Consider the following 27,812-nt stretch of genomic DNA (forward strand, 5'->3'; position numbering starts at 1 on the left):
TCCCACCTCAGAGGCTCAGGCCTGACACCTGGCTGGAGTACCAAGACCCTGTCAGCCACACAGTTCAGAAGAAAAGGGAGAAAAAAAAAAGAAAGGAAGAAAAAATAAAATGAAGTGAAATAAAGTTATTAAAATAAAAAATTTTTTAAATATTAAAATTAAAAAAATTAAATAGTAATAAAAAAAGAAGAGAGCAACCAAACCAATAAACAAATCCACCAGTGATAACAAGCACTAAAAACTATACTACGATAAACATAAAAATCAGAAACTAGGGCTTCCCTGATGGTGCAGTGGTTGGGAGTCCGCCTGCCGATGCAGGGGATACGGGTTCGTGCCCCGGTCCGGGAAGATCCCACATGCCACGGAGCAGCTAGGCCCATGAGCCATGGCCGCTGAGCCTGCATGTCCAGAGCCTGTGCTCCACAACGGGAGAGGCCACAACAGTGAGAGGCCCGCGTGCCACAAAAAAAAAAAAAAAAAAAATCAGAAACTAGTTCATCGCAGACAGCAATCTCCAAGTCTACAGTTGCTCCCAAAGTCTGCCACCTCAGTTTTGGGATGATTTGTTGTCTATTCAGGTATTGCAGATGCAGGGTATATCAAGTTGATTGTGGAGATTTAATCCACTGCTCCTGAGGCTGCTGGGAGAAATTTCCCTTTCTCTTCTTTGTTTACACAGCTCCTGGGGTTCAGCTTTGGATTTGGCCCCACCTCTGTGTGCAGGTTGCCCTCTGGTGTCTGTTCTTCGCTCAGACAGGAGGGGTTGAAGGAGCAGCTGATTATGGGGCTCTGGCTCACTCAGGCCGGCAGGGAGGGAGGGGTTCGGAATGCGGGGCCAGCCTGTGGCGTGAGAAGCCAGTGTGATGTTGCAACAGCCTAAGGCACACCATGTGTTCTCCCAGGGAAGTTGTCCCTGGATCACAGGACCCTGGAAGTGGCAGGCTGCACAGGCTCCCAGGCGGGGAGGTGTGGATTGTGACCTGTGCTTGCACACGGGCCTCTTGGCTGAAACAGCAGCCTTAGAGTTTTTGCCCATCTCTTGTGTCTGCACTGATAGCCATGGCTCGCGCCCGTCTCTGAAGCTCTTTTAGGCGGTGCTCTGCCTTCTGTGGGCAGACAGGGAAGGAATCCCCTCTCCTCATGCACCCCAAAACGATGGTCTCTTGCTTCTTAGGCAGGTCCAGACCTTTTCCCGGACTCCCTCCCGGCTAGCTGGGGTGCACTAGCCCCCTTCAGGCTGTGTTCACGCCACCAACCCATCCCCTCCCTGGGATCCGACCTCCGAAGCCCGAGCCTCAGCTCCCAGCCCCAACCCGTCCTGGCAGGTGAGCAGACAAGCCTCTCGGGTTGGTGAGTGCTGGTCGGCACCGATCCTCTGTGCGGGAATCTCTCCGCTTTGCCCTCCACTCCCATTGCTGTGCTCTCGTCCACTACTCCGAAGCTCCCCCCCTCCGCCACCAGCAGTCTCTGCCTGCGAAGGGGCTTCCTAGTGTGTGGAAACTTTTCCTCTTTCACAGCTCCCTCCCACTGGTGCAGGTCCCATCCCTACTTTTTTTGTCTCTGTTTTTTCTTTTTTCTTTTGCCCTATCCAGGTACGTGGGGAGTTTCTTGCCTTTTGGGAAGTCTGAGGTCTTCTGCCAGCATTCAGTAGGTGTTCTGTAGGAGTTGTTCCATATGTAGACGTATTTCTGATGTATCTGTGGGGAGGAAGGTGATCTCCATGTCTCACTCCTCCACCATCTTGAAGGTCCCCCCATCTCCCTGTCCTTTTTATTCACAGGAGTCATCACCCGGAAGGCTGGGACCTTCACCCAAGGTCCTGCCTCCACTGGGAGGCAGTCATTGAGGACGTCATTCCCACCTCCACCAGATCCCCCTCTCGGGAATGTGGGGCTTCATGGGACTTCATTTTATAAGGCATTTTTCCAAGTTGCACTAATTGAGAGACCTCACTGCCTCTCCTTTGCCTTTTCACTCCCCTTACTTTTCTCTAACAGCACAAGTGAAATACTAATAAATAACATTTCTTGAGTGCTTACTGCAGTGTTTTGAAGGCTGTACATGCATCGTCCCAGCAGCCCTACTTGGTGGATGTACTCATCCCTGCTTTAGAAATGAGGTCTCCCAAAAAGCCGAGGAGCTTGTTTCTCCAGCCGTCCCACGGTGTGACCCCTGAGGTGTCGAGAGTGTATTTTGCACCATCTCCCCTAGTGTCTTGTTTGCATAGTTCCCCAACCTTCTCAACACAAAGCCCTCGAGTGGCTGAAGAGGACCCGCTTTAGGGGGGTGTTCTCAGGAAGAGCAATCTCCTCATGCCATCTGCCACTCTCCTTTTTTTAAATTTGATAAAAACATACAGGGCATAATATTTATCATTTTAACCATTTGAAAGCATACAGTTCAGTAGCATTAAATACATTCACAGTGTCGTGTAAGCATCACCCCTATCTATACCTGAATCTTTTTCATCTTCTCCAACAAAAACTCTGTACCCATTAACAATAAACACCCCCCACCCAGCCTCTGGTAACCTCTATTCTGTTTTCTGTCTCTGAATTTGCCTACTCTAGGTAGGCAAGTGGAATCGTAACAGTAGTTGTCCTATGTGTCTCGCTTCTTTCACTCCACATAATGTTTTCAAGGTCCATTCATGTTGTTGGCTGTGTCAGGACTTTATTCATTCTATGGCTGAACAATATTCCACTGTATGGATATATCACTTTGTTTATCCATTCATCCATAGATGGACACTTGCATTGTTTCTACCTTTTGGCTATGGTAAATAATGCTGCTATGAACATTGTGGCACAAGTTTCTGCTTGAGTCCCTGCTTGCACTTCTTTTAGATAAACACCAAGGAGTGGAATTTCTGGGTCATGTGGTAGTTCTATGTATAACCTCTTGAGAAACCACCAAACTGTTTCCTGCAGCCTGCCACTGGCTTCTTAGCTAGCCTCTACCTTGACCTTCCTGTGCCTATCTTCCTACCTGTCAAATCAGGACTTAAACAAGATCCAGCCCAGCTCTCCAGAACTGGAGAGACCAACCTCACACTTATGACAGGGCCATGGCAACTCCAAGCCCTCTAGGCCCCAAGGAACTAGCCCTGCCCACCACTCCACCCTCCCCCTAGAGCTCCCCGCTACAGCAGTGGCCCTGGGGTGGGGTGGGGGGCAGTGAAGAAAGCCAAATAGGTGGGCACCGTCACTAGGCCTCGGGATTCTCCTGCCTGGAACTGTCCCATTCTGTCTGGATCATCACGGCCTCCATGCCCCTAGTAAGACCTGGCACGTAGCAGGTGCTCCAAAAACACTGTTGAATGAATGAATGTTGGCATGTATTTCCCCCTGCCTCACAAGACAATGAGCTTGTTGGGTTGGGGGAGACAAGGAGACTGGGGAGGGTGGGAGAGCGAGCACTGGAGCCCTGCTCCTGGGAATAAGAGCCGAGGCTAGGCTGGAGGGAAGGCCTCAGCTCCTCTCTCCCCACTGCCCCCGGTGGCCCTGCCCCCACCCAGAAAGGCCAACTCTTCCCCCTTCTACCTTGAAACAGTTTGAGACCAGTGTGGGGAGCCACTAGTTGGGAGGAAGGGACTTCCAACCAGAGCCAACCAAGGTGCCCCTGCCCTCATGCACAGGTGCACAAGCTCATGATAAATGCCAAGAGGAGGATGAGATCTCAAGGTAGTTTGTTTTTACCTTTATCAACCATTTCTTAAGTGCCTACTGTGAGACATGCCCTGTGTAAATATGCATGATTTCATTTACTTTTCCTAAGAGCCCTACTTTCTAAGTGAGGAAACTGAGGCTAAGAAAGGTTTGATGACTAGTCCAAAGACTCCCAGTTACTCAGTGCTGGGAAAGGTAAGATTCGAGCCAGGGGTTCTGCTGCCAATGGCCCCAGGTATGTCCTGCTCCTGCCTCCAGTCCACACCCCACCCCACCTGTCTTCCCTGGGCATCTGCCCCTCAGCTACTGCAGACCTGGGGCGGTGCCCAGGCGCCCTCAGCCACTCTTCCTGTCCTGGCCAGGCCACAGGGCTCTCACTAGGGCTCCCTCCCCTCTGGTCCCTCGCTCCTCCACTCTGGCCCACCTTGCACTGGAGGCTCCTAGCCCACCCTGGCTGTCCCGCTCTGTCCTCCTCAGCATTGGGAAATGACACCTGCAGGTTGTACATCGCACTCCAGGGGCTAGAACGAGGGGTGCACTTGGTTCCCCTCCCTGGGACACTCACCGAGCCCAGCTCCCATGCCTACCCTCTGGACCATAAGAGGGTGGGGAAGGCTGGCTGGGAATTCCAGGGATCCTGAGGGAAAGTAGAGGGCACACATTTACTGGGCATCCCTGACACATTTACTGGTGTCAGGCAGCATGCTTCTCTGTCACTCTAACCCCCTCAGCTGCCAGGCAAGGACCCCACAGGCAGGACGGGGTGGGGGGGGACTGGCTCAAGGCCAAGCAGACTGGCCCAGAAGGACCCACTCCTTAGCATCCATTCCCTTCCATCCCCAAGGGCCCTCTCCTCTCTCAGGAGGCCGGCTGCTAAGGGAGCAGCCAGTTGCGGGAGGCAGCTCAGGGGAGGGGCCCGGGGACGGGACTCCAGCCTGGCCAGAACCCCTCCCTGCCCCTTAAAGAGCAAACTGGGCAGAGGAGAGACAGAAAGCCTGTGTTTAAGCTGGAGCCGGCAGCCTAAACATAAACATCTGTTTTTGATTTCAAAAACAAAACAGAAGTTTGGTTTGCTGAACCAATTCACAGGGCAAATGACATGGCAGGGGATTCTATAACTTTGTGAAGAACCCAAACTGCTTTCGAGTCCTTTGGAAACCATTAAGACCATGCAAATGTGCTTATTAAGCAAACCGTGCAAATGTGCTTATTAAGCAAACCGTGCAAATTAGCTTATAAACCATGAGTAATCCCTCATGATTCTTATCTGGTATTTAAGCAGGTGCTGCAGGGGCGTCCACTGGGTCCAGAAGGTACCTTAGTCTTGGTTTTCATCTGTAGTGTATCTGAAAATAATACTAGGGCTTTCCTTGAAAGGGTTCAGTGATGTAGACATTCTGGTCAATTCTTCCCTAATTATGTCCCCCAACTGTTTCCAAAAAGCAGTTGTGTATTGTTTTGTTGTATCAACAAACTGAGCAAAAGGGCCTTTATTGGTACCATCTGGAGTGAAGAGCATTCCCACAGCCCTCCCAGACCAGTTGTGTGCAGTGGGCTACACCCTTGCTTGCTACGTGACCTAGAGCAAATGGGTTCCCCTCCGAGTCCGCTGTTCCTCACATCGCCTGGACACACTAACACCTCAGTCAGAGTTTAAGATCACACGTGGGCTCCTGTGTGGTAAAAGGATCAGCTGTGGAAGCACCTACAAACACGTCAGGTGCAGCGGCATCGGGAAGGGACCCCACTTAATGGGTTGATGCCTGTCCTGCCCCAGATCCCGTAGACAGCTGGGGAATCCTGCCTGCACTGCAGGATGGGGTCTGGGGCAGGAGAGCATTGTCAGCTCCTTTTAGGGATGTAGAAACTGGGGCTGGGAGAGTTGCAGGAATTTGTCAGGCACATGTTAGATACTCAGAAGTACCTGTCACCCAAGAAACACTCACGGAGATGTTACTGCAGAACCACAAAGACACACCAGCCACGGCCTGCTGCACTGGTCTCCTGCTCTCACCTCCCCCAAGAGACCCACTCCCTGCTGGGGCCAACGTCCCTCCTCAGCAAACCTTCCCTGGCAAATCTCTTTACAAAGCTGCGATCCTGCCTGTCCTCAGCCAAGGAGAGGGTGGGCCTAGCCAGAGAGAATGCCAGCCAGTGCCCTGACGGGGGAATCCAAGGCAGGAAGGACAAGGGCCTGTCTCCTGCATTGGCAGGGATCCGGGCAACCCAAAGGGAGTGGGGTCACCTCACACGGCCACAGCTCCCCTCCACCCAGTGCTTTCATGGTTCCCACAGCCTTGCACCCCCAGGGCTCCCACAGACGCCCACCACGCAGTGCTTCCTTTCCAAGGGAGTTGGGGACAGCAGGTTGCTTTTGGCCACTCAGAGCCTGTATTCTTCAGATTCTCGTCCAAAACCCTCGTGAGGAAACTTAAGCCAATGGACAATGACATAACCTCCCCATGTGACCAAAGTTCATGCCCAGTTACTGGCAGCCACAGAGAGTCCTCACACAGGCCACAGCTCTAAGCGGAAGCTTCTCCATGGAGAGCAAGGTTCCCAAAGGCTGGTCCACACTAACATTTTCAGTCGAGAGCAAAGTGAGCAAAATAAGGACCATGTAGCATGTTAAAGCTATTTCACCTAATTGGAAGGCCTGTCACTTTTATCCCCCAGAGAACTTGTCCTTCTTGTTTGGAGGGGTTAAAAATATCCTTTTATGATACGATAGAGTTGTAAGGGGGGTTCATTTCTTTTTAATTTTTGCCAACTTTGCAAAAATCTGCATCCTAATATTCTTTTAAAAATTCTGTTTATCTGCACAATCAAGAATTTGGGGAACCACTGGAGAGAACACGTAAAGGAGCCCTCACCTGCTTTGGGGGGTCACGGTTTTTGTATTTGTTTTGAGAGCCTGATGCAAACACTGGATGCTCTCCTGAGCAGAGTATATAAACACAATTTCACACACAACTTCAAGAATCTGAAGCCCATGGCACCCTCAGTGAAGAAGAAGGAAGATGGGCACCATGAGCTAGTGCTTGGGCAGGCACCCACCCACACAGCCTTAGGAAATGCGGTTTCTGTGGGTCTCCAGGCTCTGGGTTAGTGACTGGTACCAATCCAGATGCTCGGATGGGAAAAATAGAAAGCGCACTGGGCAGGAAGTCAGCACACTGAGTGTGCCCTTGCCTCCCTGCATGACCTTGGATGTCATTGCCCTTCCAGCCTCAGATCCCTCCTTTGCTTAGTGAAGAGATGTACGAGCTCCCTTCAGGTATCATATTCCCATAGTGAATGAATTTCCAGCAGTGAATGCCATATTCCAGTAGTATGGAAATACTCACTAAAGGTTCATTCATTCATTCTTGCCAAAAAATATTTACTGTACCTGCTAGTTGCGAGATCCTGGGACATTCAGAAATGCATAAAGTACAGTCCCCAGCACCAAGTAGCCTCCAGTCTACAGAGAAGGCACTGGGTCAGCAGCATGGGTTTGAGGGCAGCTTGACAATCTGAATCCCAGATCCCTTAGGGATACAATGTGAGCCTTGAGTAAATTATGAAACTTCTCTTGGTCTTGTAAAAGAGAGATCATAATCCCAGCCTCATCTGACTTGCAAGGCTTTGGTGAAATAATGAACGCAATGCCCCACACAATGTATGAAAACCGCCCGTAGGCACTCAAGAAATAAAACTCTCCTTCTCCTTTCCTGGGAAACACCAAATGCCTTGTGAATTATCGATTCATCAAACATTTACTGACTGCGTTCCGTGTGCCAGGCCATCACAGACCCTGAGATGCAAAGATTGATCACTGGTAGCCCTTCCTTTTTAAGGAATTCACAAGTTAGTGGAGGTCTAGACAAGTTGATGGACAGTAGTGTGAAAGTGTTTTTGAGAAGTGGGCCCCAGAGTACGGGGCTGTTCTTCATACAATACTTCCAACCTTCCTGTAGTTTTGAAATTTTCATAATGAAATGCTGGAGGAAATGTGGGCACAGCATCCTGAGAAGTCAGAACCCTTTCTCTAAGTATCTTGAGGACACTTAGATCGCAGTGGTGAGGAGACCTGAATCAAGCTGAACTTGAAGCACAGGAGCAGTGGGCTAGGAAGGGAGGGAAGGCACACCAGGCAGAGGGAGGAATAGAGGGAAATTCTGGAGGTGTCACTGGATCAAGGTGCCTGGGCTTCCTCCTTTGTAAAATAAGGAGAACAGGCCTACCTCGTCAGGCTGTCGTGGAACTACCGGAGGTGATGACATACGTGAAGCGCCTGGGAGAAGGCTGTGCTGGTTATCCTCTGTTTGTCTCTCTCTCAGTTCCCCATCTCCAGAGGCGGGGACCCACCCTGTGGACCATGTTGCTGGCACCTCCTGCAATCAAAGGAAGGCACTGACGGGAGATCAGAGGACAAGACAAGGGAGAAGTCAAGGCATTTGCTCCTCCTCCCTCAGCCCCATGCTCAGTGATGCTGCTCTGGCCACGGTTACCCCCTTCTCAACTCAGTTTCTGCTGGATGGTCCCCGGAGTCCCCTGAAGATACCTGTGGCAGGCTCAGGTAACACTGTGCTGTCCCCTTGCCCCCCCAAGTCTAGGGGAGGTTACTGCTTCTCCCTGTAACTAGTTCCTGAGTGCCTCTCACCATTCCAAGCTGGTTCCCTTAACCCTGCCCACACCTCTGCAAATGGTCCTTTCATTAAATTGTCTTTGAACTTGGAGCTAAGGCTGCCATCCATTCTTTGCCAGGATCCTAACTGCTACAGGGCCTAGTGCATAGTATGAGCTATTTTCATATACAAATTATGATTAAGCACATGCTCTAGTTTCCCCTTCCCAACCCACAGCCCTCAAAATGTCATTAAAAGTATCTATTTTTTAAATTCTTTGCCAATGCTAGAATAACAAGAGGTCAGAAATTGTGAGGAATCCCTGAAAGACAGAGATTGATGGAACTGGATGGACAGGGGAAATGACAGCCCACAAGCCACGCAGATGAAAGCCTCTGAGAGAGGAGAAACCAGCTTTAAGGAAGCTTTCAGCTCACAGATGCCAAGCCAGGAGGCAGGAGGAAGCCTGGACCCGCATCAAGACAAGGTTGGAGAATTCCAGCAGAAGCAGCGGGAGAATTTGGCTCTCCCCGTGCCCCCCTCAGCAGCACAGGTCAAGTCTGGGTAGCAGTGGAGTCTGCCAGGTAGTAGCAGCGAGTGGGGCACTTGGGGCAGCATCCTAGGACTGATATCCACCTAGCAGCGGGGGGGGGGGCACCCTCATCCAGAAGGGCAGCCACCGGCACACGCTGTTGCCAGCAAGTCTCATCCCTCCCCAGTAGTCACCAGTCCAGGCTATGTGCAATAGTCACAAGCCTTACCAACAGGATAATCTGAAATCTCAAGACAAAGTTGAGCGCACAACCAAATTCACCAACCACTGAGGAAAACCAACAACATGAAAAACAAACACCAAGCTCGATAAAGAGAACTAACATCCACGGAAATAGAACTAACTGAATAAGCCCTCAAATAAGAATAATTAATATCTTCAAAGAGATGAGCCTTCTAACGCTTTTAGGCTTACCCTAAAAAAGACTGAATTGGAAATCTTATCAATTAAAAATGTGACCTGGGAGGGTGGTGGTAGGAAATACATCCACTACACACCAATTAGAATGGCTAAAGTCAAAAAAGATTGACAATTCCAAGGTGGGTAAGAATGTAGAAGGACTAGAACTCCCATATGCTGTTGGTGGGGATGAAACCATCTGGAAAATAGTTTGGCAGTTTCTTAAAAATTTAAACATACACATACCACACCATTCAGCCATTCTCCTCCTAGGTATTTATCCAAAAGAAATGAAAACATATGTCCATATGAAGACTTGTACATGTTCATAACAGTTTTATTTGTAACAGCCAAAACTTGGAAACAACCCAAATATCCAGTAACAATTGGGATTAACCAACTGAGGGTATAGCCATACGATGGAATACCACTCAGCAATATAAAGAAATGACCAATTGATGTACATTAAACATGGATGACTTGAAATAAATATGCTGAGTGAAAGAAGCCAGAAAATAAGAGTACACACTGATGATTCCATTTATATAAAACCCTAGAAAATGCAAACAAATCTATGATGACAAAAAGCAGATCAAAGTGTCCCTGTGGAGAGGGATGGGGGGGGGAAGGTCAGGAAGGAGAAATTATAAAGGGATATAAGCAAACTTTCAGAGATGATGGATATGGTCATTATCTCGATTATGATAATTTCACAGGTGTATACCTATGTCAAAACTTAACAAATTATACACTTCAAATATGTACAGTTTATTGTATGTCAATTATACCTCAATAAAGTTGTTTTTAAAAAACTTTTTGGACTGTAAAAAAAAGAAAAGTTTGTATTGGAAAAGGGGAGTTAAAATGAACAATATTTTCCTCATCTATTTTTGTGTATGTTAGTTTATACAGGGTACCTCTGAGTGAAAGAGTAAGAGATATAATTAGTAGTCACTTGACAAATCTTAATAAACATTTGGGGGCATATTTTCCAGAAAGTGAGAGAGTTAATGACTCCAATATCCAGGTAATACATCCTTTTGCAATTCCAGTGTTTTCCAATTCTCAATGCTTATAACAAAATTACACGAGTACCCACTTGACTGACAGCTAATAGAAAAAAAAATTCTAATGCTTTGATGAGAGATCATGAAGTGATTTTTGGCATACTACTCAGAAGAGGTTCATAGAATCAAGTAGCATTACTATAGCAAAAAGTCACCTCTACTAGTTTATGTGATCACAGATTCTCAATGTTTACATTTATAAGAACAAAAGTAGGTTATCTGAAGATAACAAACAGAAAAACCGGCAAATGTGACCATGGAAAATATGTAAGATATTCATAAACATTAAGATTGAGAAAGAAGACAGTCACAGATGCACAGGAGCCTTCTAAATACTTAAGAGAATATTACAAGGTTTTCCCTGGCATTCCAGTGGTTAGGACTCCGCCTTTCCAATGCAGGGGGTGTATGAGTTTGATCCCTGGTCGGGGAACTAAGGTCCTGCATGCCGCTGGGCGCAGCCAAAAGAAAAGAGAAACTATTACATATGATTTTACATTAATAAATTTGAAAATTTTGACAGATGTCCATGTGTTATTCTGGGAAAATGTTGGTATTTTACCAAAATTGACCCAAGGAAAACTAGAAGTCCAGAAAAGAGTAATAAAGATTTTAAAAATTAAAAATCCACTCGAGATTTTTTAAACTTAGGATGGAAAGTCAGAGATGGTTGTTGGAAGATGAATGGATGCTAGAGGCAATGGCAATCACATGTCTACTGTACGGACCCATGTATACCCAGGGACCTAACATATGACAAGGGTTGCAGTTCAAGGAGTAGAGAAACTTGGCTACTCGATAAATGACATAGGCCAACTGGATATGCATTTGGAAAAAAATAAATTATATTCTCTACCATATGTCATTCACAAACATTTATTCCAGGTGAATTAAAGAAAGAAACATAAAGGACAATATTCTACAAGCAATCAAAGAAAACAAGGAAATAGATAAGTAACCTTGGGTAGAGAAGGTCTGCTGACACAAGACACAAAATATAAAAGGCAAAAATTTGACCAAATAAACTCCAAAACAATTATGGATAAACTGGAAGAAAGAACTGGCTGTATATCTATCTATCTACCTACAAATGAAACAGACTGTATTAAAATTTTTACGCCTATTAGTTTAAAAGAGACAACCCAGTAGAAAAATAAGCAAACACATAAGAGAGCAAATCCAAATGGCCAATAAACCTATAAAAAGATGTTTCATCTCATTAGTAATTGGGAAAATCATATTAAAATAAAAACAAAAGACTCTTTCCTTATCAGATGGGCAAAAATTAAAAGAGTGGTGACTTCAAATGTTGGGGTGGGAATGGGGAAGTGTGTGTTTTCATAAACTACTGATGTTTAATTCAGGGTGAGGTGGGCAGATGGTAGGAAAAGAAAGAATATACTAAGGGGAGGCGCAAAATGAAACTCAAAAGCCCCCATCATAGATAATCTATCAGAGTGACTCATAGGAAACAAGTACTTCTTGTGGGTGTTGAGGGGAACCTCTTGAAAGAACACGGGGGTTTGAAAAGCATTGAGTGTAAGAACCACAAGACCTTGTAGGAGGGTTTTCAAAGCAATCATGCTTTCCCCTCACCCCCCTCCCAACCCTCCCCCCAGCGAGGGCACACTTCCAGAAGGACTGACATCTCTCTCCCCATCACTGAAAATGTCAGAGAGGATTCCAGTACCCAGAGCTGGCACCGACATCCACCTTTGAAATGAGCACGGGCTTGGAGTCAGACACTCTCTTGGCACATAGATCAATAGAACAGAACAGAGAGCCCAGAAATAAACCCATGCACTTATGGTCAATTAATCTTTGACAACGGAGGCAAGAATATACAACGGAGAAAAGACAGTCTCTTCAATAACAGTATGAAGGGTCCTCAAAAAACTAGAAAGAGAACTGTCATATGATCCAGCAATTCCACTCCAGTATATCCAGAAAAAACAAAAACACTAATTCAAAAAATGCACCCCAATGTTCAGAGCAGCACTATTTACAATAGCCAAGACATGGAAGCAACCCAAGTGCCCATCAGCAGACACACAGATAAAGAAGATGTGGCATTATATATGTGTGTGTATACACACACACACACACACACACACACATTACTCAGCCATAAAAAAAGAATGAAATTCTGCCATTTGCAGAAACAAGAATGGACCTAGAGAATATCATGCTTTGTGAAATAAGTCAGAGAAAGACAAATACTATATGACATCACTTATATGTGGACTCTAAAAAACACAACAAACCAGTGAATACAACCAAAAAGAAGCTGACTCACAGATATAGAGAACAAATTATTGGTTACCAGTGGGGAGAGGGAAGGGGGGATGGGTAATACAAGGGTAGGGAAGTAAAAGGTACAAACTATTAGGTATAAAATAAGCTACAAGGATATACTGTACAACATGGAGAATATAGCCAATATTTTATAAGAACTATAAATGGAGTATTACCTTTAAAAATTGTGAATCACTATATTACATACCTGTAACATATAATATTGTACAGCAACTACACTTCAATAAAAAAATAAGTAAATAAATAAAATATAAAATTAAACACATATGAGATTCTACTGTGAGCCACAAAACTAGCGAGAAGTTTTTAAAAAATGGAATAGGTGGTGCTGGCCAGGCATGAGAAACAGTGAGCTCATTAATTGCTATTTGAGACTATCCAATAGGACATTTCTGGAGGACAAATTGAAAACCTTTATAATGGTTTACTTAGGAAATATTCCCTTTATTTAGGAAATAATCAGAGGTTGGCACTGCCATTCGCAGATTTAGGGGTATCCACCCAGATAACTCTAAGCGCCTCAGTCCTGCCTTCCCCACCCCACCCCATCCACAGAGAAGGTGAGCAACAATTTCCTTCCACATGGGCCCCAGTCCACAGGCCCCGCAGCCCCACACTCGCGATGGAAGGGCAGGGCGGTGCGAGAGAGAGAAAGACAACTGAGTCTGGCTGGAACTGTAACATATGAAGCTGGAAACCGGGCTGATGGTATCCCTACGCAGTGCCAGAAAAGGCTGCCTTAACCAGCAAGAGGGACAAAGAAGCTGCCCAGAGAGGCCAAGAAGAGGGTGAGGGTGTGTCATTCAGGTCCTCAGAGTGGCAGACGCCACGATGGGATCAGATGTGCAAGAGATTTATTTGTGGAAACCCCTGTGAAGGATAAAGGAGGAGGCGGCAGAAGGCAGGAAGAGCCTGCAGATCACGATGCGGGTCTGACGCCCGTGAAGGGAGAGAGGAAGCAAGAGCCCCACGCTGCAGGGTGGGTCTGGGGAACCCCAAGCCAGACCAATGGGGAGGCCCCAGGCAAGGCTGCCACGGGCAGAAACAGCGTGGCTAGTGGCTCGAGAGCCCTGCCGGCCTCAGCCATCGTCTGGGAGAGCCCGAGCGGGGAAAGGGATGGAGACGGAGCGCGGCCTTGGTGCGTGCTGGATCGAAGCTGCAGTGGCTGGAGTTGTGCCATTTGCTCTTGCAGCGGGTTCTCCTGAGGGGGGATTGGAGCAGCGCACCCCCGTTGATGCTGCAGAGGACTTCTAGGGCTCCCTGGACAGTATTCCAGTTCCCAGTCCGGGTCGTCCCAAGACCCCGCCGCACCTCCATCAGGGTCCCAGGAGCTCCTTCCACTGATCACAGTTTTACAATCCCCTCACCCCTTGGCAGAGAAGTGCTGAACCACCACACATACGGACACACATGCACATACGGACACACATGCACACTGGCGTACACACCACTGCGCTCACATTCAGAAGCCACACAGAGCATGCCTGGACTCTGCTGTGCTGGGAAATAACCCCAGGAGGCCTCCCCCCTCCAAGGCTGGGGAGATCACCAACCCTATGCAGTCGGAGCTCTGGATTCCATTCTCACCACCCCCAGCTGACCTTGGAACTACAACCCAGAGGGTCTGATTCCCCTAGTCCTGGAAGAGCTTAGAGAGAAGCCTCAGGTCAGCACTCTCTCTGCCTCACTCTCCCCACTGCCGCTTTCCACACCAATTTCTCAACACAAGTGTGCTCAAGCCTTCAGGGGCCTGAAGGGACCAAGGAGAGCCTGCAGAGATAAGAAAAGGAAATAGAGGTTGAGGACCACCCTCCTTCATAGCCCTTGAAATTCCATTTTGTTCCATTTCCCTGGATATAACAGTCCCTCACACTTTAGCGTGAATTAGCCGGTTATGTTGCCTTCTTCAAGAAGGGGCTCAGCACGTCAGCCGTGGGCATCCAGAGTGAGATGGTCAAACATGATTGGGGATGTGAAGGAAGGAGAGAGACATCCAGGAAAATCCACCTTCTCTGAGAATCAGATGAACTACAGGCAGGTGCTCTTGGCTCTCCCTGCCCTCCCATCCTTACTCTGAAGTAGCAGGGACCCCAGCTTGCATCAGTTCTGTAACACCTGACCCACACTAAAGACATAGGCAGCCAAGCGCACTTCACATTTAACCACTTTTAATGCTCAAAAGCTCTGTACAAAAAAAAAAAATCACAAATGAATCCTCACAACACCCCTGTGAGGTAGGTAGGCAAGTATTATTCTCCCATTTTACAGATAGGGAAACTGAGGCAGAGAGGTGATGTGACCAGCCAGTAGTCCCAGCACAGCTGAAAGTCAGGGCCAACCGTGAGAATGCAAAGGATCCCTCCCAGTGCAGCCCTGATCTCTGACCCCTCATCTAGACCTTGTCTGCAACAAAATTAACACTTTTTACTACATGCAAAAATAAAACCAAAAACAACAACAAATCTGAAAAGGTAGTGAACAGACATACAGTAGATTTGCAAAAGAATTCAGCCAAAATGGTCATAAATTTTCCAACACTAGGTAGATGTGAACAACTTTGGCCTCTTCCCCCTTTTCAAAACACCATGACCGGTGACACATCACCCGTTTCTCTGCACAAGTGCCGGTGTCCAACCAAGAGAGACCTCCCTGGCCCCAACAAGCCAGGCCAGAAGGACAGCGTCCACACCATTCAGCCCCTGTGCTTCGGCGGACACCAGCCCTAAGAGGGAGAGCCGCAGACTCAGCTCAACACCGCCTGCCTCTCCGAGCAACCCTCCCACTGTCTGCACAGAGCTGGTCCCAGCAGCTGCTAACTCAGCAGCACTTGACCCTTTGCCCCCACTGGAACGCAGCTCAAGGATGCTCAGCAAGAATGGCCTGGAATCCAAGTGCCCCCTCACGCCATCCTTGGCCCACTCTCACACGTCCCACTGCTCACTCAGGGTCACCCGGCAGTCTCCGGGGCTCCTGCCACAGCAGGTCGGGGCACAGGCCACTCTGGATGGCGGGGCAGGGAGGCAGTGCTTCCCTAGACCTCCCGCCCATGGTTCCAGAGAAATGGAGCTGGTCTTTTCCACAGGGCTGCATGCACCTTCTGGAAGCTCTTTCTTTCCCCGAGAGGGACTCCATTTCATTTTCAGCTCCCTGGAAACCTCCAAAGTCCTGCCAGCCCAGAGGAGGGGAGAGGGCAAAGGAAGGAGAGGCAGAGGCCCCTATGGGACCCACCGGGCACGTGGTTGTCCTTCTTCAAGTCTCCAGGTTGAGACGAGGCAGGAAAGGCAAGAAAACTGGGTAAAGCTGCCTTTAAGGTAACAAATCAGCCAGCACACAATCCACTCCCCAGGGAGCCCGGGGCCCCCAGGGCAGTGCTCAGGCAGCAAAACGGGGAGAAGCTGCACGGGAGAAGCTGCATGGGAGAACCACGAGAGAGGGAAAGAGGGAAACCAACACTGGCCAGGGCCGCTCCGCACCAGGGGCCATCAGAGCCGCTCGGGGGAGAGGGGAGGGCGAAGCGGCGAGGGGCTTCGCTTGACAACTTGGGGAGTGAGCTCCTTGGAGACGTCACGCCACACCGGCCTTCCTGCAGGCCCTCCCCGCGCCTGCCATTCACAAGGTATCACCGTGCACCAACTATCCTATAAAAACTCTTTCAGAAAAGGGGTCCCCACCCATGCCAGTCACTCTGCTAAGCTGAAGAATCGTTTCTCAGGGCCACTGTCAGTGAAGAGCACCGGCACCCCCAGCCTGCGAGGGTAGGAGGTGGCCCCGCGGGAGGCGACGGTAGCAGGGGCAGGGGGAGTGCGTCCTACAGGAAGTCCCATTCCTACAGGAAGTCCCCTGCAGCGGAGGGCTCGGGGCTGTGGCTCTGCTCCTGCCACCGGCAGCGCAGCCTCGAGAAGGGCTGGTCCTCCATGCTCTCAAGCTCGGGGAAGCCCAGCTGGTTGAGGATCTCGTAGATGCCGGCCTTTGCTGCCACCTGGGGAGGACAGCAGAGATGGGGGCAGAGCTCCAGGGAAGGGGGGTAATCATTCAGGTCCCCCGTCCCCCTCTGTCACACCGTCCTCCCCTCACTGGGCTCCGCAGATACAGGCGAGTCTGGGGCCCAGCGCTGCCTCCCCCCAGCTCAGTGACCTGCACAAGTTTGCATCTTGATTACTATTAACTGCTCTGCGCTTCCGTTTCCTTATAATGGGACTGCACAGTGTGGAGGGCGACACTGCACAGAAAGCGCCCGGCAGGGAGTGAGCAAGCGGAGAGCAGCGTGGGAGGCCAAGCACGTCCCATGCCTGTGTAGCCCCGACACTCCCATGGGGACCTCAGGAGCAGGGGCCCAGCTGCTCCCGGTATTACAGCTGGGCCCTCAGGGAGCGCTGGGGAAGGCAGTGTGGATGCAGCAGCCAGCAAGAGCCCTTTGGCTGTGAGTTCCAGCTGTGGAGCAGGCAGGCCCACCAAGGGCCTCAGCTCAGGCGGGTTAACTGGGGCCTCCCTGGACACTCTCCACACAGCCCTATGGCCCAGACCCTGGCACTAGACTCAAATCACTCAACGACCAGCCTCCTTCTCTCCCCACCGTCCCGGGGGATGGAGAGGATGCAAGCTCCACTCCAAACAGAGGTCCCCGGGCAACCCGCACCCCTGCCCTCTGTTCATCCCCCGAGGCTGGAACCCACGCTCGGGGCTGGACCAGCAGTTCTCGGCCTCCTTGACGTCCCCAAACACCCACCACCCAGGTTCAGCCGGTGAGCTCCGCAGCCCCTGGTCCCCCTGATTTCAGCTCTCTGAGCAGAACCCAAGCAGAAGTGTCCTATGTCTCCCACCACCTTCACCTCCACCTCCAAGAGGAAGCTGAGCCCAAGGCCTGATCAAGAGGGTAGCCCCAGTGTGGCCTTCGTGTGACCCACGCCCTATCAGGACCACCCGGAGGGCTCATCTTCAGCAGAAACGCCCGGCAGCCACCACTCCTGCCACCAGGCCCTGTGGTGGCCTCCCTGCCTCTGTTCCCTCACAGCTCTGACCCCACGTGCACACCAACCTAAGCCCCCCTCCCCTTCCTATACCCATCACAGCCTCCCATCCTCCTGCACACCTGCCCCACGGGAGCTAATTTCAGCTCTGAGTCCAGATTAGAACGGCCAGGACAGTCTGGTGAGGTCAGTAGGGGCCAGTGTCCCAGCGGAAGGGTAATTACAGGCCCCTCTGCCAAGGAGGGAAGGAGGCCTTTCTCCTGCCTTAGAGGTGCCGAGGCAGCGGCTCTTCCTCTAAAAGCAGCCAAGCTGGGGGAAGAATCAGGAAGAGCCACGCATAGAGGGAGGGTGGAGGCGGCATGAGAGGGCAGCGTCTCAGGCCAGACATGGTGGGCTTTGGAGCCAAACAACCTGCTCTAACGCTAACCGTGAACACAGCACTTAACCTCTCTGTGCTCAGTCTCCTCCTCTGTAGAATGGGAGCATACAGTCGCCACTTAAGGCAGACCCGCTCACACAAGCTCTGGCAGATGGCACTGTATGCATCTCATGGAATCCCCACCACAGCCTCCTGAGGTGGTGCTGACGTTGTAACGCCGAGGACAGCAGCTCAGAGGGGCTAACTAACTTGTCCGAGGTCACGGTTGCAAGGCAGCAGGGGCCGAGCCACGGCGGGAAGTCAGAAGGGCACAGGGGAGGGATGAACACAACAGTGGGCGTGAAGCACCCAGGTGACGCTGGCCTGGGGGACACAGGCAGGGAGCAGGAGCCCAGCCCAGCACCCGCCCTGCTGTGTCCCCAGGCGCCTCGTCTCCTCCCTCCCCCTCCTCACCCATCCACTCACTCACTGCCTGCTGAGCACAGAGGCTGTGCTGGGGACCCAGAGCTGAACGAGACACAATCTCAGCCACAGGGAAGCGTCCTGTACAGTGAGATGAGAACTCTGCCCACTCAACAGGGAGCCTGTCCCTGGGCCCGGGGAAGACGCACAGGGCGGTCCCGGCCCCCGCCCCCGCCCTCACCTCCCGCATCCAGGCGCTGAAGGGCCTCTGCCAGGAGCCGGCCTTCTCCAGGTGGAGGTACGCATTGAAGAGCACCAGGCAGACGTAGCGTTCCAGGTACTGCAGGCTTCGCAGCTGCAGCCTCCGGGCCTCCCGCTCTGACTTGGCCGCTTTCGCCTAGAGGACGGACGGCACGGGGCGGGAGTCAGAGTGGGTGCTCATCCCCAGCCGGGGACACTCCACACACCACACACTCCACACACGCTCTACACACATACACACACCCGACTCACACACTCACAGACTCTCACAATCATACACACCCCACACACACTCACACACATATACACACACTCACACACACCTCACTCACACACCACATGCCCTCGGTCACACACACCCCACACACAACACAGTCACATACACACACACGCACCGCATACACACACCCACATACTCACACACATACAGACACACTCTCACACAACACACATAGTCTCCAAGGCTGGGGACAGAGCGCAGAAAGACCACAGAAGCAGGGTCAGCAACAGGGGCGAGAGCTCAGGGAGGGACAGGCTGGGATGCAGGGTGGGGCATCGGTCTTCTGAACGGCAATCCTGAGCACCTTCTAGGAGAAGAGGCCACGCCAGGGAGGGAAGGGACAGCCAAGTGACTAAAGGTAGCTTCCCAGAGAGCACAGGATGCAGCTGGGCCTTGAGGGCCTGGGTGGACTCGGATGAAGACAGTGAGCACCAGACGGGGCGGCCAGAGGTGAGGATGGTGCCCAGCAGGTAGGGGGACTGGGAAGGGGCTGGCCTGGCTGGAACAACGGTGCGAAGGGACAAGACGGGAACTGGGTTGGCCCCCAACTCTAGAAGCCACCCTGGTGCTGAGAAGTCTACCCTCTAAGCCAGCTTCCCAACCCTGGCGTGCAGATGCCTGGGCCCCACCCCGGACCAATCAGACGAGAACCTCCGCGGGGTGGGCTGGGCACAGGGACTGTGAAAAGTCCCCGGGGCCATTCTAGGGAGCCAGGGTTGAGCTCTGTGGCTTTAGCACCAGGGAGCCACTGAAGCTTTGAGAATAGGAGTGACCTGTTAACGGAAGACTCGCGGGAGACTAACACTCAGAAGGAAGAGGCCTTACATGGGGTCCCCTCCAGGTCCTCCTCCGTGTCGGGCTCAGTGGGAAGGCGGGGAGACAAGGCCCAGGACACACAGAGCCAGCTCTCCCCCTGCCGGGTGTCTGCCACCATATCTGAGTGTGCTCCTCCAACCCACCACAGATGGACCGTCACCCTAGGGGGGAGCCCGGGGGACTGAACGCCACACCTCACCTTGCACTTGCACCCTCCCCCTGCTCGCCCACACCCGCACCCACCCTGGCCTCCATCCAGGTCCCACGGCAGCTCTCTCTGCTCCAAGAAGAGGATGTGGCATAGCGGCCGTACCTTCAGGCACCGGGAACACCCAGGGGAGGGCACAGCCAACCCCCGGGCCTCTGGGAACCAGGAAGGGCAGTCTCCCAACAACTGGGCCACAGCTGGAAGCCCTACCACGCAGGCACACATCAGCCTACACGAGTCTCCTCCGGGCCGCTTCAGGAAGGCTCCTGGGTGGGCCCCCGCCCCAGACATGACATGACCCACAGCCCTGAGAACCGCGAGCTGGAGCGGGCTTGCTTGTGGGGCCTGGAGTCCCGCACCCCCCACTTCTGCCTCGGGTGACTCAGCCTCTGGTGCCTCTGCCGTCTTTGCCCCCAGGGTCATGGGAGTGGACGGCTGGCCCGCCACACCATCCAGAAGGAGCTCTAGAACCTTGGGGACGGCAAACAGGGCCCAGCTGGGACAAGGGGACCACAGCCAGCGCCCTGACTCCCTGGGAGACACGACTGGGTTCTGGTCCCAGCTCTGCCATTTAAACTCTCAGCCCCACGTTGCTGGAGGTCACATTGCTCAGTAAAGTATGGCATGAGGAAGCACCTATAAACCCTGGGGGGCCACACGGGTCCAGCCATTCACAGAATGGGGGCCACAGCCATGGCACAAAGGTGGGGCACACACAGGCCCTGCCCGCAGAGACACTCGTGGTCTGGGGGAGACAGGGGACAACTTCCAAACACCCAGAGCAGCCGGACCACGGGATCGAGGCAAGGCAGGTAGTGGATGAGGGAGGGCCTCCAAGAGGAGGAGGATTTGAGGTGCCCTGAGAGGGGGAGGAAAGGGTCAAAGAGTGAGGTGGGTTCAAGGGAGGCAGAGAGGGAGGGGCTTGTAGCAGCAGGGGGCCCAGAGCCAGGCAAGCCCTGACCCTACAGACAAAGGGGCCAGTGAGGGCTTCTGGCGGATATGAGGGTAGGAATGGCCCCAGGGCCACTGGTGCGGGAAGTTGACTGGGGCTGTAGGGGCAGGACGCCTACTGTTTTAAGGATGGATCAACCAACCAAGTGCTCAAAGCAAAGCAGTTTTGCTTAGAAATTAGGCAGTGGAGCAAAAAAATAAAAGATTTTACCTAAATACAAACTGCGGCCAATACAGCACGACTCTGCCTGTCTCTAAGGGTGACTATTTCATGCCGCGCGGAGCTGGGCATTTACCACCCGATCCCTTACGCTGCTCCCCAGTCTCCATCCAAAGGCTGGGAGCCTAGTTAAACACATTTTCTTAGAAAGAAGGAAAGGAATTCACCCCCAGTGCCACCAGGCAGAGTCATTTTAAACTACTTTCAAGAGCTCAGAAGTAACTTCCTGTGAGTGTGAAGAGGCCTCAGCTCGGGACTCGGCCCCGGGGGCAGAGCCGCAGCAGCTCTATCCTCCTGGCGCCCCTGCTCCAGAGGGGACAGAAGCCTGCTGCCCCCGAGACTCCAGCAAGGATTCTGAGGAACATCTTGGGTGGAGAGGTCAAGTGATTCCTTCCGAGCCCCCACTGGCAAGGTAGGGTGGAATTATCTCTAAATTCAGACCACTGGGTCAAGGTGACGCCTGACACCCACCAGAAGGTCCCGTGGGCGCTTCCTGCCTGACCGCAGTCTGTGATTTGAGACAATGACCCATCTTCCTAGCAAAGCCCTGGTTTCCTTAAAATCACCCCAGGTTGGCACTGTCTGGGGAGGAGGACAGGCCAGCCATCTCCAGTAGATAAAAATAGTGGAGTTGTTTTTAGATGGCCGGGCAGGCCAGGCTGTCATTAGCTGTGGTGGAGCGGACAAGGCTTCCTCGTCCTTTGGGGACTAAGCACTAAAACAGACGGGGCCCAGGGAAGGTGGCTAGGGCCCTGGGTTCGTCAGGCCTCTCAAGCCTCCAGTCTGCCCAGCATCAACGCGGGCCCCGAGATGCACTGCTCCTTGCTGGGCCACGTGGGAGAGGCCCATGGATGCAGGGCTGGAAAGCCTCCCCGGATGTGCCCAGGCCCCCTGCATGCAGGTGCCAGGCTGAGCACAACGCACGTAGATCTGATGAGGAGATTCTACTAGGTCCTCCAGCAAACCCATGAAGCAAGAGGGACATTTCATGGTGCAGATGGGGCTCAGCAAGGTCACAGAGTTCCAAGCTGGGACATGAACTCCAAAACCCCAGCTCTCCTAACACCCTAGGCCTCTCCACCACAGTCAAGTTCAAGTGCTCCCTGCCTCACTCTTGCTTCTGTACCTTTACCCTCTCTCTTCCTCCTGCCTGGAATGCCCTCCCCTCCGCCGGGGCTGGCCGCGTTCAGCTTTCCCTCCAGGCCCTGGACAAGCCACTGCTCTCCCGAGGCTCTGAACCATCCAGCCCTGCCGCGCCCTCCTCAGCCTCCTCTGCTCTGTACCAGTTCACTAACTACTGCATTACATTCCATCGTGAGGGCTTCTAATTGCTTCTCCAAGGCATGACTGGTCTCCTCAAGACAGCGATACGCCGGGGCGACAGGCACCAGATTATAGCCAGGTTTCCATCTCCGCCTCCTTCCCACCACCCTGAGTGTCTGACTAGGACCCAGCGTGCAGAGGGTGCTCAGCTGGTCAACGGGCACTCACTCCCTGGGTCCTGTCACCCTTTCAGTGTCATACTCTCAGTGTCACCTAGGACCGAGCTTCCAGGTTCCTTGGGGACCCCCACGTGTGTACCTGCGCCGGGGGCTCCGGACTCAGACGTGCAACTGCTGCTCAAGAGCTCCGCATGGACAAGGTTCGGGCTCCTCAAATCCCACAACACACTCCACACGGGCCTCGGGACCGCTCCCCAAACCTGCCCTGCCCACAAGCTTGCCGTCTCATAGGCAACTCCTGCTGCTAAGGCCCAAACCGACATCCCTCCTCGACTTCTCCCTTTCTCAGCCCCACATCCAGCCAATCAGGGAATCCTGCCAACTCTATGTCAACACACCCCCAGAAGCTGCCCCCTCTCACACCCCAGTCAAGCCACCTCATCTCAGTGAGGGCGCCTGACTGGCCTCCCTGCCACCGCCCTCAACCCCGCCCCTGCTGTCTATTCCCAGTGCGGCACCAGAGTGACCCTGCGGGAACCTGCGGTCATTACTGGAGCCTCCCTGCTGCCCTCTCCCCACCCGCTCCCCAGGAACAAGCATGGCCTGGCAACCACCGCCCTCCAGCTGAGGTGGGGTCCAGACTGGGCGGGCGGCCGACAGCCCTCAAAGATGGTCAGTTTCTAAGGGGCAGGGTCCCAGAGCTCAGACCCCACCCTTCTTCTCAAAATTGAACGCCATCCCTCTCCTTGGGAGCTTTGCATGAGTCCCTGCAGACTCCATCCTCAGGCCTGCATGGGCTTGAGGGGCCTCACGCCCAAGGATGCTTTCCACGCCTAGTCCCCAGAAGGGAGAAAGGGGCCCTCGCCCCAGAGGCAGGTAACTGATTTTCCAAAGATGTCATATTTTGATCAGCACTTTCAAAGCATGAAGGGGCTAAACCTGGCACCATGTGCTTCTCTGATGTTCATCCAACAACCACCGTTCACCCTTAGACCAGGCTCTGGGATTCAGTGCTAACCAGACACGGTCCTGGCCTCAGGAGCCCCCTGTCCCTATACATAACCAAGGGAGTCAGCCTGGTGTCCCAGCCACCGTACACCCCACTCCCACCTCACCCAGTACCCAGGCAAGTGCTCACCACCACCCCTCAAGGCAGGCAGGGCAGCAGTAGTGACCCCGGGTGACAGATGGAAAAGCAGAGGCCCAGGTAGGTCAAAGTGATTTGCCCAAGGTTGTGCCGGAAGTTACTAGCAGAGCCTGGGCTAGAACCAGGGTTTCCAACCCCCTCCCAGGGCTCTTTTGGTTGCTGAAGAAGAGCGCCCTCTCCTGGAGACCAATGTTGTGGACAAAGAACCAAAAGATACAGAGATGGTGGGGGCGGGTTTCCTATTTAATCACACAATGACTTACTCAACCGTCCGCTTTCCATCCGCGCACAGGCAGACATCTGTGAAGCCCTACTTGTGCCAGGCAGGGTCTGAGTCAGGGTTTCAGGGATGAGCCCTTGCACGTGGACAGAGATGAGCAGCTGAAAGAGGCACCTTTAGTGACAACCACAAACTTGACAATGACAGCGATAAGCACAGAGGCAGGGTCTCAGGAGACGGAGAGGGTGCGGGGTGGGGGGGGGAGGCAGGGAGACAGTGGGGTTGAGATCTGAACCCCTCCCAAACCACTGAAAATCCCAAGCCTGATGGCGCATGTTCAGAAACCACGCCTGGCACCCCATCAGTGTTCACTGGATGGATGCCGTCGAACAAACCAGCATAGTCCCCCTGGAGGGTGGAAGCGGTTCCAGCTCCGCCGTATGATGGGAAGGAAGGGAAAGCAAAGGAGGTCTCAGCTACTGAGAACATGAGCCTACTCACACAACTCACACACTCTCACACTCACACTTACACACACAGACCCACACCCACACACTCCATCTGAATGAAAGCTGCTCACCAGTCCACTGGCTCTATTTTGGCCTGGTTTGAAAGAGCCTTGGGAAGCAACCCCTTTCTTCCATCATATTTTACGCGACAGCTCACAGCATTCCAGGGTTGCTCTAATTGCACGGCCTGAGACACTTTACCTACCAGAATGAGGTCTCCAGGGAACAACTTTGGCCAAGCCGGAGTCTTGGAGAGACAGAGAGAAGCCTCACTTGGGGCTCAGGGCCAGAGCTGCCTCTCTCTACATTTCTCTTAAGAAATAATCTTCGGGACTTCCCTGTGGCGCAGTGGTTAAGAATCCGCCTGCCGGGGCTTCCCTGGTGGCGCAGTGGTTGAGAATCCGCCTGCCGATGCAGGGGACATGGGTTCGTGCCCCGGTCCAGGAAGATCCCACATGCCACGGAGCGTCTGGGCCCGTGAGCCATGGCCGCTGAGCCTGCACGTCCGGAGCCTGTGCTCCGCAACGGGAGAGGCCACAGCAGTGAGAGGCCCGCGTACCACAAAAAAATAAAAAAAATTAAAAAATTAAAAATAAAAAAGAATCCGCCTGCCAATGCAGGGGACACGAGTTCAATCCCTGGACTGGGAAGATCCCACATGCCGCGGAGCAACTAAGCCCGTGCGCCACAACTACTGAGCCTGTGCTCTAGAGCCCGCGAGCCACAACTACTGAGCCTGCGTGCCACAACTACTGAAGCCCGCGCACCTAGAGCCCGTGCTCCACAACAAGAGAAGCCACCGCAGTGAGAAGCCCGCACACTGCAACAAAGAGCAGCCCCCCCTCACCGCAACTAGAGAAAGCCCGCGCAGCAACGAAGACCCAACGCAGACAAAAATAAATAAATAAACAAATTTATTAAAAAAAAGAAATAATCTTTGTCCTTGCGGTGCTGAGCTGGGTCTCTTTGACCTCTTAGCAACTCTGCACCAACCCAGGGCAGTGCAACCAGGAAGGGCTGGTGGCTTCCTTGCCAGCCCTTTCTTTCTGCCACAAGAGAACTGTCCCCTGGGTCGTGGCCACCACAGTGAAGGAAAGGAATGCAGGCCAAGGAGTTGGAAGACTGGTGCTAATCCTGCCTCCAGCTGGTCACAAAACTTCATTAGGCCTCAGTGTCTTCCTCAGGAAAATGGGTCTAATGAAATGCACCCTCACCTCCTCACCAGCTGGTCTGAGGACCAGAGGAAAGAGACGGAAGTTCTTAGAAAACTCAAAAGGCACGGCTCAAAGTTAAAGCATCCTAGTCTATAAAATAAATCTCAATTTGAGACCAAAGGACGTTTTACTTCTCTCCGTGTGGTTACCTTCACCTCAGATTTTCCTCAAACTCCTTCTGAAGGGACAGACGGGAGACACATCAGACTGTCTCAAACACAGAACACACACAGAATTAATGTCACTAGCCAAGGCTAAGGAAAAGTGCCCCTGGCATTAATGATTCTAACAGGACTTCCTTCAGGAGCCCTGACCTTGGTTTCTGTCACAAATATTTACCCTTTCCAGGCCCAGCAGGAAACAACTCATTCACCAGATGGTGTCACCACTGTGGGCTGGGGGCCCCTTGGATTCTCCTTAGTCGGGGGCCCAGCCTTCTCACCTCTATTCCAAACTCATGGAGTGGCTTAGTTCAAAGGACTTTCTCTTTCTTTTTTCCTGTTGAGGCATTTTTTTAAATGCCCTGAGCATTGTGGCCCCCTCACACACACGGGGTGATCAGGCCCTGACCCAAACTCATTGCCTCTATAGGAATGGAGAAGGCATCACGGGCTGCAGCCCCCAGAGGCCAGGCAGCCTGAGACAGGCCTCGGCAAAGAGAGGCGTCCAGACTGCTACACCGGGGAAGGTCTGTCTCCACGGAAAATGTGGGTGCAGGTTTGGTCCCATGCCCTTCTACAGCCATGACCTGAGTGTGGGATGTCGTCTTGTCCTCTGGGCTCCTCCCCTTACTCAGGTGGGGAATACAAGGGCAAGGACCATGGCTTCCAGGCCTTATGCTTTCCCCCAGTGGGGCTGCAGATGGGCAAGGGAGGTAAAACTGCCCCCTCTTCCTTGGGGGGCAGTGTGGCACAGTGGAGAGGGCCTGATCTGGGAGTCGGGGGCTGGAGTCGTGCTCTCCTCCTGCCGTCATCTACCAGCTGTGTGTCCTCGGACAAGCCCAGGGCCTCCCTTCCTCAAATGGAGGTAATGTTACAAGCTGCCTTGGTCAGGCAGAGGCACACAGGGAAGACTAAGCCAGACTGTGGATGTGAAAATGTACAGTCAGCCTGGCGTGGACATCTCCCAGGCTGGTTCTGAGCCTGGCGTGGACACCACCCAGGCCCCATGTGTCCTTGGCTCCCCCGCCTCTAGCAATGGCCTCCAGCAACTCCCAGCCTCCCCTCATGAGCCCTTCCGTCTGCCCTCTCCCGGCCCACCCCCACTCAGTCACCCCCAGACCCTCATCACAGACTCCAGTGCCATCCGAGTCTGGAGGAACATTAGGGCTTACTGAGTACCTCCCCTCGGCTTTAGAGAAGCATCTTCCAAACCTCCCCTGGGGACGGGTAAATCCAAGGGAAAAGCAAGCACCGGCCCTGCCTTCCTGCCCTCACTGCATCTCGGGGAAGTCTCTTTCTGGAAGTACAGCAATTAATTAATGCAGAGGGAATGAGAGCGCCGGTATATCACCATTTTGCAAACCAATGAAATAAGGAATCCAGGGGATGAGCACCAGCAGCTGCCAGGTCACAGTAGAGACCACAGCAGCTTCCAGGCCCCCGTGGCAGCACACAGCACCACCTGTGACTGTGCCGGCCCAAAACCAAGCCAAATCTGATCAAGCCTCTGCTCTACCCATTTACAGGAAGCACAGGAACTGCAACACAGGCTCAATTAAACCCACAGGTGCAATCAACAAGATCCAGACTGTGGGACGCCCGGGAAGATAACCTGGTTACCTCATCACATTCACTTCAGGGGAGGAAAGGAGGAGAAATGTTCTAGACTCATTGAGACTTAAGGGCTTCATGAGCCAAATGCCACCTGTGGATCTTGTTTGGGTCCTGCTCCAACTGCAGAAATACGTCGTGAGATCAGTAAGAAAATCTAACACTGACTAGGTACTGGAGGATGAGAAATCACTGTCGTTTTAGGTGTGATAATGGCATTATGATGGTCTTTCTTTTTTTTGGCCACGCCGCAGCTTGCGAGATCTTAGTTGCCCAACCAGGGATCGAACCCGTGACCCCTGCAGTGGAAGCACAGCGTCCTAACCCCTGGACCACCAGGGAAGTCCCTATGATGGTCTTTTTTTAAAAGATCCCTTCTTTGATGGATATGCTGAAATACTTATCGAG

At 52.4% G+C, this 27,812-nt stretch overlaps 1 protein-coding gene across 5 annotated transcripts in view; it reads right to left on the reverse strand.

The window, feature by feature from the left end:
- Window positions 1-27,812, reverse strand: part of PALD1 (phosphatase domain containing paladin 1) — a 141,964-nt gene that overhangs the window by 42,516 nt on the left and 71,636 nt on the right. For 2 of the 5 annotated variants that reach the window (XM_081244960.1, XM_081244959.1), the window contains exon 19: window positions 7,898-8,047. The exons of 1 other annotated variant lie outside the window; for it this stretch is intronic. In XM_081244960.1, the coding sequence (XP_081101086.1) occupies window positions 7,898-8,047 (150 nt within the window). Of the gene's footprint in view, window positions 1-7,897; window positions 8,048-14,767; window positions 16,596-18,605; window positions 18,762-22,769; window positions 22,876-27,812 lie in introns of those variants that run through there. 2 more of the 5 variants (XM_081244961.1, XM_081244963.1) reach the window with 2 other exon arrangements.

The sequence above is a fragment of the Mesoplodon bidens genome (assembly GCF_964165515.1).
Source record: "Mesoplodon bidens genome assembly, chromosome: 1".
Classification (NCBI taxonomy): Eukaryota; Metazoa; Chordata; class Mammalia; order Artiodactyla; family Ziphiidae; genus Mesoplodon; species Mesoplodon bidens.